Source organism: Parasteatoda tepidariorum, chromosome 10 (assembly GCF_043381705.1).
Source record: "Parasteatoda tepidariorum isolate YZ-2023 chromosome 10, CAS_Ptep_4.0, whole genome shotgun sequence".
NCBI classification, from domain to species: Eukaryota; Metazoa; Arthropoda; class Arachnida; order Araneae; family Theridiidae; genus Parasteatoda; species Parasteatoda tepidariorum.
This window is the reverse complement of record NC_092213.1, coordinates 66,801,629-66,815,163: the sequence shown is the minus strand read 5'-3', so window position 1 is coordinate 66,815,163 and position 13,535 is coordinate 66,801,629. Positions and strand designations below refer to the sequence as shown.

General features: G+C 26.2%; 1 protein-coding gene across 2 annotated transcripts in view; it reads left to right on the top strand.

Moving 5' to 3' along the window:
- Nucleotides 1-12,369, top strand: part of LOC107447150 (Ubr3 ubiquitin ligase) — a 79,040-nt gene extending 66,671 nt beyond the window's left edge. For both annotated transcript variants that reach the window (XM_071186782.1, XM_016061985.4), the window contains exons 32-38: nt 1,786-1,890; nt 2,583-2,702; nt 3,965-3,997; nt 5,775-5,951; nt 8,189-8,398; nt 9,516-9,655; nt 11,930-12,369. In XM_071186782.1, the coding sequence (XP_071042883.1) occupies nt 1,786-1,890; nt 2,583-2,702; nt 3,965-3,997; nt 5,775-5,951; nt 8,189-8,398; nt 9,516-9,655; nt 11,930-12,047 (903 nt within the window). In that variant the 3' untranslated portion in view covers nt 12,048-12,369. The remainder of the gene's footprint in view (nt 1-1,785; nt 1,891-2,582; nt 2,703-3,964; nt 3,998-5,774; nt 5,952-8,188; nt 8,399-9,515; nt 9,656-11,929) is intronic.
- Nucleotides 12,370-13,535: the final 1,166 nt, after the last annotated feature.

The following is a 13,535-nucleotide window of genomic DNA, read 5'->3' as shown; positions in this document are numbered from 1 at the left end:
TCTAGAGCTAAATGAGTTTTTTAAATTAGTGCAAAAAATATTTTGCATAAATTTATGAAGCTTATTTACAAAAAAAAAAAGAAGAAGAAAAAATTATACACAAAAATTTTTTTTGAAAAGTGTATGCAATATAAAACAGCAAAATCCAAAATTTTGGTGAAATTAATTGACTAAATTCTAAGAAATGAAACTAAAAAAAAACTAAACTTTTTAGATGCTTTTTTTCATGAAGAAATTTTTTATGGCAAAACTTGATAATCCTTTTATTAACTATATTTACATGTACTAATGGGTTGGGATAGCCTGGTTGGTAGGGCAATGACACCATGCCCAAGAGGTTGTGATTTTGATCTCCGCCGGCCAAAGACTCCCTGTGTACGAAATGGTAACTGGTGCACACTAAATCTGTCGGGATCACAAAGTCTTCCAAGTTCCCATAACAAATCAATTCCTCCGGGGGTACTAGATCAAAGATTGACCTGTTCAGGGCAAAATTAAAATTATGATCAGCGGATAGATGGATGATGTGTGAACTAGTCTTCCCCGTAAAAACGTGCTGTGGTGTATGCATGTGGCAGAAGTCGAATTCTTAGCCATAGATGGCATCACTGGAAAACAAGAAGGAGCTCACTCTCATGCCTTAATGGCATACGACAACAACAGGTGCTAATTTTGATATTGAAGCGAAAATAAGTTGTATACAACTTCAAATCCCATAGAGTTGGCACCTATAAATGCAATGTAAAATTAAATATTGTTTGAATCACAAAAAGTAAATTTTATAATTTTTTTAAAGTTGTTTTTTTAATTCCACTTAATGTTACTGGAAAACAGGAAGGAGCACACCTTCATTCCTTAATGGCATACGACAACTACAGGTGCTAATTTTGATGTTGAAGCAAAAATAAGTTGTTTACAACTTCAAATCCCATAGAGTTGGCACCTATAAATGTAATGTAAAATTAAATATTGCTTGAATCACAAAAAGTAAATTTTATAATTATAAGCTGTTTTTTTAATTCTACTTAATGTTAAACTAAAATGTTTTTTTTTTTTTTAATATATGTTTCCAACATTATTATCTCCTTTGAGTAGGAATAAGTTTTTTTTGATTATATCTCAACTGTTTTTATTATTATTAATATTTGAAACATAATTTTTAAGAAGCTTCTGTGCTTTTTTTTTTTATCAATTTTATTTGATAAAAAAATACTGATTTATAAAAATTTTATTTGATTTTTTGACAAAATATAATTTTGTTAAAAAGAAAATGAGACATTAAACAGTAAAATCCAAAATTTTGGTTAAATTGAATGACTAGCTTTCAAGAAATGAAACTTTAAAAAAGCTAAACTTTTTAAATGCTTTTTTTTATGAAATTTTTTTTATGCAACTTGCTTTACTTTTATTTTTTATGAAAAACTTGTCTATCTTTTCATGAATTATATTTACATTTTTTAATTTTAATATTGAAGCAAAACTAAGTTGTTGCATGCAACCCCAAATCCCACAGAGCACCTATAAATCTATTGACACCTATAACTGTAACTTGAAATTAAATACTATTTGAATCGCAAAATTCATGTTACAAGTAAAGAGTTTTTTTCTTATTTGCAACATTATTCATTATTAACATTATATTGTTTGCAGCATTATTATCTCCTTTGATTGGGAATCAGTTTTTTTGATTATATCTCAACTGTTCTTATTATTGAAAATATTTGAAACATAATTTTTTAGAAAGCTTAGGAGTAATTTTTGTAAAATGGGTTATTTTTTTACCAGGAAATATCAACCCAAATGGATTTACAAGTTCTCTTGGGCAACATCATAACACATTTAGAGTCCAGCTGTCTATATTTAGATGATGATGAGTTGAAAGCTATGGAAGTTAGTGTTATCTTATTACTGTTTTTATAGTGTTTCTATCTTATTTGTGTTGCAATCTATGTTTTATTTTTCAATTAATATAATGTTTCATCGCCAAAATCTGAAATATTTTTTATTTAGCACCTCAATGAGAATAACTTTTAGAAGCATTTTGATCTTTCTAAACTTCTAATTTTGATAATTTTTCAGTGTGAGTACTTAATTTATTTGGACAAACTTTCAAAGTCATCAACAATTAGTGTCATGAGTACCAACAAATTTTTAGCTAATGCTTATGCTTATTTCTAGCTTTCATTTCCAGAAATTGTTCACAAATATGCATCTAAAACATTTTTCTTCATTACTCATCCACATACAATTTCTGAACTAAAGGGTTTTTTTTTTAAATGAATAAAATTTCTAAAAACTGTCAGATACTTTTTTTTTCTGACAGCTTCAATAAACTAATTTTCTATAAATTCATGAGAAATTCCTCTTTAAATTAGAGCTTACCCTAAATGAGCACACTTGTAATTAAAAAGGTTTATTTTCTGTTTAAAAGTTGTACCTATAAAGCTTAAAATACAAATGATTTTGCAGACATAAAATAGTGTAGTAAATTTACTAACATTATTTTTATAGTTTTAGTGTAGCATTTAAATTTTTCTAACATTTATTCCACAGTTTGTTTAATGAAGTTTTATTATTTTTAGAGTCCTTTAGAGACTTCCATTGATTGCTTAGAGAACTACATTCAAGAATTTTCTCTGCATTTTCTGAAAGTTGCCTCTCTGTTGCAATGCCATCTGTTTGATGATGAAATCAAACTGAAAGTATGTTTGCATTTTAGTTTCTTCACTTTACTTTATAGTGTTAAATAACATTTTATAGTCATAGTTGCTCAGCCGAATTTTCAGAAATACCTCACTGTATGGTGACTGATGCACGTTAAATCTGTCAAGTCACAAAGTCCTCCATGTTCCCATAACAAATCATACCTTTAGGGGTACTGATCCAGGAGTTTCTTTGTCTTCTTAACTGGTTTAAAATTACAAGACTACGGAGTTGAACACAGTAGTTGTAATCCCAAAAACTGGGTTTGCTGTTCAACGACAGATATAAAATTTTAAAAAAAAGCACACTGACTGCAAAATATAACTTTCCACAAGAATAGCCTGCATTATTTTATTAGTCTATTTTTACAATAATCACTAAATAAATACACCACTAACATTTTTTTGAAGTCATTCATATCCCTACTTATTTTTCACTTCATCATTATTAATTTTTTTCCTTAGCTCTAAAAATTTAATTAAAAAAACAATTTAATTTAACTTTCATTAGGAGGGGGATATAGCAATAATTATGAAAAAGTAGTAATTTTTTCATTTACTTTTAATAAAAAAACTTTGTTGCATTTTTTTTAAAAAAAGGAAAATATTTTTTTTGAAAATTTTTTAAAATAAATTGGAAATAAATATTAACTGTAGGTCTAAATTTAGACCAGACTTTTTCTTGAGATTTATTTCAGTCCTGGACTGAAGAGTGGACATTGATTCACTTCTTTAAAATGTTTAATTTTAGTTTATTTTCAAATTATTCTACTAGAAATGACTTCAAGAAAACTTTGCTATATAAATGGTTAGTGCCAAGTATAAATTTAAAATTATACGATTACATAACACAAATTTTAATAAAAGGTACGTTGAATGTGAGATATAGGTTTAATAAAAAAGAAATTAAATACCTTTCCGAAACTTCATTGGATAAGAATACCTCATTAAAATTCATCCAATTCTTTGTTAATTTCAGCTCTAAGTCAATAACAGATTGTTGCCCATATCTCACAATTTTCTAAATTTGTTTATAGATTGGGAAAGCCAAGTCCATGTTAAGAAGTTTGATTTTCATTTTTTTAAATATTTTATTTCTTTCTTATTAGTTATGTTTCTAATTGTGTTTTATTATAGAGCAACTCTATTTTCTAATTTTATTTCTTATTACATATTTCTTCATCATATTTATTCTATCATATGCTTGCATTTCTGTTTCTCTTTCTTTTATTTTAAAAAAAAATTGTTTTTTAAACATTTAGATTGGAAGTGCTCAACTACTTTGCCAAATGGAGGTAAATACTTTTTCTCACTCTTTTTTTTTTCTTAGATAGGGTCAAATATAAATTTCACAAGTTGTTGTAACTCTTATTAATGATTTGTGTCAGCATATTTACATTTTATTAAAGTGAAAAACAACATAAATAAAGCACAAATTAAGTTGACTTTTACTTTATTCACCTTGTTTTTCAATTTAGTCTACTCACTTTAAGATGATTGAAATTATAATTATTAATGTACGAGGCATAATTTCATTACCTTGAATATGTATTAATGTGATTTTTTCATCGCAATAACTATTGGTTTTTATCCTTGACTGGTTTTTCACTTTAGTCTCCTCATCAAAAAGATGAGGTATACTTAGTAAAAAGTATACCTCATCTTTTTGGATTTTTACATTTTATTTCAATTTATCTAAAGCTTTGATTTAATACTAATGTAACCTACACGGTGCGTAGCGTTTTTAAAAAGTGCTTTAAGGTGCTTATTTTTTATTTACGTTTTTTAAAAGCCCTTAAAGGTACTTTTTTTTATTTGGGGTTTGTAAAAAGTGTTTAATTTTCTATCTTCTAAAAAGAGATTTTTATTCTTTGTTGTATCGATTGTTGTTCTAAATTACAAAAAAAGCATGACTTTCACAGTTTTCTCTACAATATTTATTTATCAGAAACTGGTTATATTATCATGATTATGTCAGGCTTTTGAAAATCTTTTTGAATTTTACTGATTTTATGTTTATAAATTAAGTACTTTAAACGATAGAAAAAATAATTTTTATTACTGCACAAATCCTAATTATGATTTTTTTTTGGAAGTTGATTAAAAATATTCTTGAGTGCTTAATAAGTACTTTAAAGGTGCTTATTTTTTGATTGAAAAACTGGCTAAGCATAATGAACCTAGTTTCATGTATCAAGCATTATTTCATGTCCAAATTAAAGTTAAAGTTATAAAATTAATGACAATTTTAAAAAAAAATCTTTTTCTTCCTTCTAAAATAAAATGTTATCCTGATACTACACTATAAATACAATTTCAATACAATGTTATTAGCTCATCCTTATTTCTTTTTGGTTAATACAGATTCCACAGCCCCAAATACTTCTAGTAATTTCCTTATTTTTGTTTCAGATTTTTAAAGATACAGTTTCGGCACCTAGTGATCTAATTTTTTTAAATACATAATTATTAGACAAAGTAAAATTCTTAATATCCTGATGCTGCACTATAATTATAATTTCAACTTTTCTTAGAAGATTTTATTTTTCTTAGATAAATACGGGTTCTTCAACCCTGAGATTCTTCTAGTAATTTCCTCCTTATTTTTGTTAGTTTCATTTTTACTCTCCCACCATTTCTTTTTGTACGAGGCATGATTTCATTACCTTGAATATGTATTAATGTGATTTTTTTCACCGTGACAGCTACTGGCTTTTGTCCTTAAATGAATTAGTGTCTCAGAGTAAAAAAAAAAAAAAATTGAATTATTTTTTTTAAAATTGTAGGTATAGGTTTAAAATAAAAAGCATGATAAAAAGTACTATTTTAATGTTATTTCAATCTGTTATATAATCTGATCCTAATTCTATTTTAAAAAAATTATATATATATATATATACTCATAAAATGAACTAGATACTACAGAGTTTTATAACTTTCAAATTTTTGTGATAGATTTTTTTTTTTTATGTGTGCTGTTTTTTCTTATATGAATTATCAATGTTGAATGAGTATGAATAACTTAATGCTGTTGGTTAAACTTTATAGAAAATACTTGTTTGTCATTTATAGGAAAAAGAATCAGAATTCCAGTTATACAGCAAGTTCCTTTGCCTGAATGCTGCATCAAGTGAAATAAACACTGCTTGTTCCTGCATTCAATGGACTCTAAAAGACCATGAATCATTAGTAAAAACCTGGTGTGAAGATTATATGAATTTCATAAACAAATCTGTGATTGCTGCTAGAGTAAGTTTGTTTGAGGCTAAAAAAAATTTTTAAACTAAACTAAAATAAATTTTTATGTTTTAATTTTTTGTTTCCTCTTAGGTTTTCAGATTAAATGTTATAATTTACTCATTATTTTAGATTTCACAATAACATAAATGATGAATATTCATTTTTCTATAAAAATTATAATAAATTTAGTATTTGTCACGATATTTGATGTAAAGGTCCACTTTAATGGGATTCTACTTCCTTATGGTGACCTATAGATAGTCATGTGAAAATGATTTTCTTATTTTTTTGTGTATCTAATTCATAATTTTGAGTATTTTTGTTTAATTTTGAAATTGTTTTATTGCATCTAGTTATCAAATTAAAAATTCTAAGGCTGCAAGTACTTTAACACTTGTTCTTAGTGGAAATTTTAAAAATGCTTACAGCTAGTAACTAGGTTTAATGAATAAAATGAAACCAAAAAAAAATCCTAATTATAAGTTATTTAAATAGGGAAAATGTATCCTAATTCTCCATAGGTTTACATGGAGAAAATAGAACTCTTTTCTTGTCTAAAGAAGACCTTGAAGAGGGTTTTCAATGTGCCTCTTTTATTTATTTTGTCTGTACATAACTCTCCATTTTCAATCTCCATTGCAATCCCTAACTAAATATTGTCTTGGTCTCATAGTATCTGTAGAATTTTCCTACCTTTAATCTTAGTGAGCATTTAGAAAATACTAAGCGTCATATTTTTTTCCCCAGGGAGTTCTGACAAATATGAAATTTTGCCATTTGTGTGTTATTTAGAGAAACTTTAAAAAAATTATACATGAAGACACCATATAATGAGAAGCTCTAATAACTATATATATATAACATAATAAAAAGGAAAAGGGGGAATAACAAAGAAAATTAAGAAAAATAATAAGCTCTATTTACTGCAAGTATATAGAACTCATAAAATATGTTAAACATATAGAGGAAACATGGAAAAAATATAATAAAAGATTTATGAAAAGAGAAGAAGAAACATTATAGAATAAAATATTCATTTAAGAATTTTATTAAAAACAAAAATTAAAAAGTTGAAAAGCAAAATAATGAAAAGATATAATCTCGCCATCAGTGCACACGATTATAATCACACAAAAGAGTGCTTTCTAACATTGTATTAATATAGATAAAGCAAAATATATCAATACAATAGTGTGAGGAGCACTGAAAAAAATTTATATACGTATATAAACTCTAATTATTGAAGCATATTTCAAATGGTATGCAGATTATTATGTTATTTCTTTTTATTTAGTTAATCAAATGCAGGGGCTTACAAAATTTCAGAAGTCAGAATATTATGAAAAGAAATATAACATAACAGCTTTTTGCTTTAGGAAAGTGCATAAAGATAATTATATTTTTAACTTTTTATTGTCTAAAAGTAAATAAATAAAGTGGTTAGAAATATAGTATTTTGCTAAGAGTTTAACATGCCTTTAAAGCCTGTTATTGGTTTATTTTCAATTATACAATATGATGTGTTAAATTATATCTTCTTATACTAGAATACTGAATAATTTTTTTCAACATACATTTTATAAATAAAGTTACATTTGGCCCTTTGTTTATGCAATATCTCTCTTTTAATGAACTTTTTTTTTCTTTACAAAAATATTCAGATTTTTAGATCTAAGATAATAGGTTAAAATATACTCAAATATTGGGTGCCAACAATTATTTTTGAAGCATCTGATTGACAAGGATTTTGTGACCTCTATTTCAAGGTAGCCACACAGGACATCAATCTGGAAAAATCAGGGAAATTCAAGAAAATACCTAAAATGTCATGGGAATTGAATTAATTTGAGTTAGAGATAACTAAAAGTTTGATATTTGTTTCAAAAAATTGGACATAATTTTCGTTAAAAAAAAAGTATTTTAACTCTAATGGCAAGCATATTTTGTAATATAAAACTTAATAATAAAATGTATGTCGCTGGTTACAAAAATCGGGGAAATTAAATAAATTCAGCCTGGAAAATGCTCATGATCACCTTATCACATGTATGTGTAAAGAAAGAAAAAAAAATTTCTTAATTTCTGCAACACTATTTTAAAATTTATTACCTTTAATCTCTTATATATTTTAATTCATTAAACTCCTTTTAGTAAAAGTTATATTTTTATTCTACTTAAGCAATTTTATTTCATAATTATTTTGTTTTTTTATACTATTAATCCTGTTTTAATTCTTCTTTTCAAAGTCATTGCAATTAAAGAAGATAACATGGCATCCACCATCTTTGCTAAAACTACCCCACAACTACGATGACATCTTCAAATTTTACTACAAGAGACCATGTTCTGCTTGTCGCAGTGATCCGAAAGATCCCTCTCTGTGTCTAGTGTGTGGCACAATGGTTTGCTTAAGAGAAAACTGTTGTCGTCAACAGTCTCAATATGAAGCAGTAACTGTAAGTCTACTTTTTTTATAGTTCAAACCAATTGCACTAAAGCAAAGTTGTTCATCGTTTCCAATGGTTTATGTGAAATGCTTAATTTGTCATGTTAAACATTAATTAAATTTCAAGGTTTAAATACTCCAAACTAAGAATCAAATTTAGAGGATCAAATATAATGTCGAAATTAGCATTAATTTTATAGTTATTTAGTGAGGAACTTTTTTCCAAGAGCTATTTATGGCTGCATCCCATCAACAGCTTAGTTTAAAAGATTATTCTATTATGATTCAAAAGTTAAATTATTAGATGCAATCTAATCTCTTTGAGGTATGAGTACAAATTATTGTGAGGTTTATTTCTAATTATTAAAAGCAGTGGTGGATTGAAGCTACCAAAATGACATAGCCCCTTAGTTTTAAGTTTATCACGCTCGGAAAAAAAATTTGTGATCTTTTTTTTAATGTCTGTTGCATAAAAAAGTATTAAATTAAATTTCGAGGTTTAAATACTCAAAACTAAGATCCAAGTATATTGGCAAAATTTGAAGAAATTTTATTATTTCAAAACATTAGGTTTACAAATAAATAAAATAATTTAGTTTTATGATTAGTGTAAAATTGGTTATTAAATATTTGTACTTAACTTTACTTAATTTAGGTAAAATAATTTATGAATCCTATTTAGGGAAAATTAAGCAAAATTAAAACTGATAACTGAACTTCTTTTAAAAGTATTTTTTTTTACTTCTAAAATTTTAAACTTGTATGTCTTTGAAATAACATAAGACGTAAAAATAATGCATAAAACAGCATATATTTAACTTTTATGACTGTTATATAAGTATAACTAGAATATCTAATTTGCATGCTTCCTATAATCAAAGTTTTTCGAGTACAAAAACTTAATACTGAGGCTATACATTCTGATTTTGAATGTGAAGGCCAGAAAATTATAGTAACTTTATTTCATTTCTTTTTTGTTTATAAAATATCTATGAATGTTAATCATTTATTTGTGGCTAAAAAATTTTTGTAATCTAATCTAAATAATTTTGAATGCAACATATCATTCTGTAATAATTTTTTTAATACTTTTTTGTTATATTATTCAATGTATATTTTCTTTTTAGCATTCTGTTGCATGTGGCGGAGGTACTGCAATTTATCTTGCCGTTAATTCATCTACTATAATTGTTATTAGAGGAAAGCGAGCTTGTCTTTGGGGTTCTGTGTATTTAGATAATTATGGCGAAGAAGACAGAGACCTCAAGTATGTAGTGAAAATATTACTACAGAAATTAGATTTTTCATGTATATTTTTAATTATTATAAATCATTTATAAAATGTTTGTATTTCTAGCTACAGTGGAAATAATTTTACACAATAGCATAGAGAAAATCACATTGAAATCAAGGTACTCATTAAATCTTGACGCCCGGTGGCTGAGCGGCAGCGCTTTGCGCTGTCGTGCCACAGGTCCCTGATTCGATCCTCGGGCCGGACAAGGTTGACTCAGCCTTTCGTCCCTTCAGTGGGTCAATAAATGAGTGCCAAGCATGCTTGGGAACTAAACACTGGGGGTTCCGCGTTCGGCTGACCACCTGACCGGGGATAGCCTGGTTTGTAGCATAGAGTTATAAATAAGAAGGAGTGGGCATTCCTCCCCTTCCCTATTGGAGCGAGTGAAGTAACTGTCAAGTAGCGGCGGCCATGTTGGTATAACCAGAAACTTCGCGGAGCCGCTCAGGTTTCAAGAGGAAGAGTTAGGTTGTTTTTGATCTTTTCTCTTATGATTGGAAAATTTCGAAAACGAGATTGAAATAGTTTTGTTGTTAATACATAACACCTTTTTTCATTCAATTTTTCAACATTAGTTTCTTTTCTTCTTCCCAAAAAATAACGTTTTAAGATAGCTCTATTTTACAACTGAATTAAAAAAAGAACTTTACAGCAGTTTTCGGGAACTTAGGTTCCTTTATATTTTATCTAGGCATTAAAAGTNTGGAAATAATCTTAAAAAGAAGAAAAAACGATGAAGTAATACACTAATGATTATTTCCAAAATGATGGTAAGGTAAACATCTTTCAAAAAAGAAAGAAAAATCCTAAAATCTTATGAGGAAAAAAAAATTTTTTTAAAAAAATGGCGGGAAAATTTATCGAATTTCGTTCCGGTTTTCTGATTTCCGGATAACGGGTTCTGTACTGTAATATAATATTGTACGCATATTCTTTTTTTAAATTGTAATATTATTTAGTATGTAATTTGATGATAGAAAACATGATGAAACAATTCAGTTTTAATATTCTTTATTTTTGTATTATTATGTATTGTAAAAAAATTGAAATATTTATTAAATATTAGAATTGAAATTTTCTTGGATTTTAGATATGCAAAAGTAAAACAAATCAATAACTAATTTTATTACTTTAAAACACTGATAAATTTAATGTAATATAAGCTGTATAACTGTTCTACGTAGCACAAAATATACCATACCCTTTTTTGGATATGCTGGTGTGTATAGTAATCAATATAGAGTTCTATAAAATTAAAACACTAAGAAATATTATCGATTTTCAAACAAATTTTTCAAAATTAGATGGCAACAAGGTTAAACTGGTTGGAAGACTCGATTAATTGCTTATAAAAAAGCTTTTTAATTAAGATTTTGTGTTAGCAAAAAATTTCTAAGTTTAGATATAACAATTTTAGTTTTTCTGTGATTAAATTTAACACCTTTTCTTGGAAGTTGTTTGGCATACATCACAGGTAGCATGAAATGCAATGCGTTTGCTATGAAAAGTTAGCACTTTCATAGCAAACTCCATATTTTCAGATGTAGATAGTTCCCATCATTGGTACAGTTTACCTTTTCTCCAAGGACATATAAATGCATTAAAAAAAGGAGCAGCAAGATTTATAGAATCTATTCAGTGGTTTGCATTGCAATATCTTTTGTTAGTTATTATAATTACCACTCAAAATTTCATCGGAATATTGTAAATTATGTCATTCTTTTTTAATTTATTGTCTAGAAATTTCATATAGTATTTACATAGCAGAATAGATATTTCTTTTTAACAATGTTTCAGAAATTTTTGAATTAATGAAACTAAATAGTAAAAAAAAAATTTTTTTTTCTCTTACTCTCAAACTTATGCACTTTTTTTTCAGTGGTAAGGAACTGAAGCAGAAAATTTTTAAGCAAATATAAATTTTATTAAACTATATCAGGGATCTGTCTAGGTTTTTCTGAAAGGTACCTATTTTGTGAAAAATTAAAAATTATATTAAAAAATCAATACAAAAACATGGTAAAAATATAGATTTATCGTTTCTTAAAGGATACAAAAATAAAATTTTAAGAAAAAATATTTTGTGAAACTACTGTTTTACCTAAAATTTGTACCTAATATTTTATTTTGAAGTGCTCCTGCTTATTGTAGGTAATCTCAATTAATTTCTTTCTCTAGGGCTACCTGAATTAAATTTTGTTTTTTAATGAACAATGCCATTAATTTTTTACTTTTCTTTTGTAGGCGGGGTAAGCCTTTGTACCTCAGTACTGAGCGTTATACCCTATTGCAACAGCAATGGATTAACCACAGCTTTGATCACACTAACAAAAGATGGGTTTGGCATAAAGACAATCTATAACAATAAATTTACTGTAAATTTGTAAATTTCTGTCCAAAAAAGAATTTTGCTTTTTAGGGAAGTAAACTCCTTTTCATTTTCAGTCGAAAATGTTTTTACATGAGCAAAACATGCCAACATGAGCTATACTGAAATTAACTTATTTAGTAAACATAAAACAAAAAATACAAACCCTTTCTACATTTGCTCAAAACAAAAGAGAACTAATAATTTAAATAGACTGAATGAAAGGGAAAGGTTTTTTGAAATAGATTGTACATAAATACATCATTTATGAATCTGTATTCTTTTGTTGAATTTGTTTAATAAATGTTTATTTATATTTTTCTGTTGGTTATTTTATGCTAGTGAATTTGTCTAAAAGTTTTTAAAAAAAAACATGCTTTTTTTATCTTGTTAAATTCTAGCCTATATATAAAAATATGTAGGAATATTATTTACTTAACTTTTGCTTACAATACTATAGGTTTTAGCCTTTGTTAGCATGTTAAGTGCTGTATCCAAAAGGTTAAAAACCTATATGTCTCATTGCATCTTATTGTTAAAGCTTCATTGTTGTAACTATTTTGATTTTTCAACCATGGCACCTTTGGGGTGACATTTAAAAAGAAAGCTATAACTCAAAACATTTATTTTCACCTCTTATATCCCGAAAGAAGTTATTAAATACAAGTCAATTTTATTTTTTGATTTTAATTATTTCACACTTTTATTGTGTTTTCATGTGTTGATTAAATTTATTTCTTTCTGCAGAAATAAAGTTATACAAAAGTTAATTTTTTTTTAAATGGTTGAATTTATTTCAAGGTTGAAAATATATTATAGGGTATTTTAAACTGTACCTAGAAACTATTAAAAAATTAATTTATTTAGCTTGAAAATTACAACGCTACTTTAAAGTGATATTGTTTTTTCTTTTTTTGTAGATGCTTACTTAACAAAAATAATTATGATTCTAAATGATTTTCATTATTTTTTAAAACTGCTAAATTTATTTTGATTAATGCTGAAAAATTAAAATGGGTAGGAATTGCTACTCTGTAGTTAACAGACATTATTAATTTTACTGTACAAAAAAATGTGCTGCATTAAATTTTTTTTTCTTATCTACAGATGTTGATATGATTATTACTATGTATAAGTTTTTAGGACATAAGTTTGGTTTGATTGTTTTTAGTTTACAAGGATAAAATGTGGCATAAAACATTTATATGTTAAATAATAAAGTTTAACCATTATTTGTTTTTAAAAAAAATCTTGGAAAAATCTTTAAAAAAAAGATTGGATATTTTTGTTTTGTTTTCTTCGTTGCTGTTAACTCCCAGTTATTTACTTTATTTATAAAATTGTTTTTTAGTTCACAAATATTAAATATTGTTATTCAATTTGAGGTAAAAATATTTATTTATATTAATTTTTATTTTTTTAAATAAATTGTTAATCATCATCATTTAAATATCTTGATTTTAATATGGGTCAAATATCAAA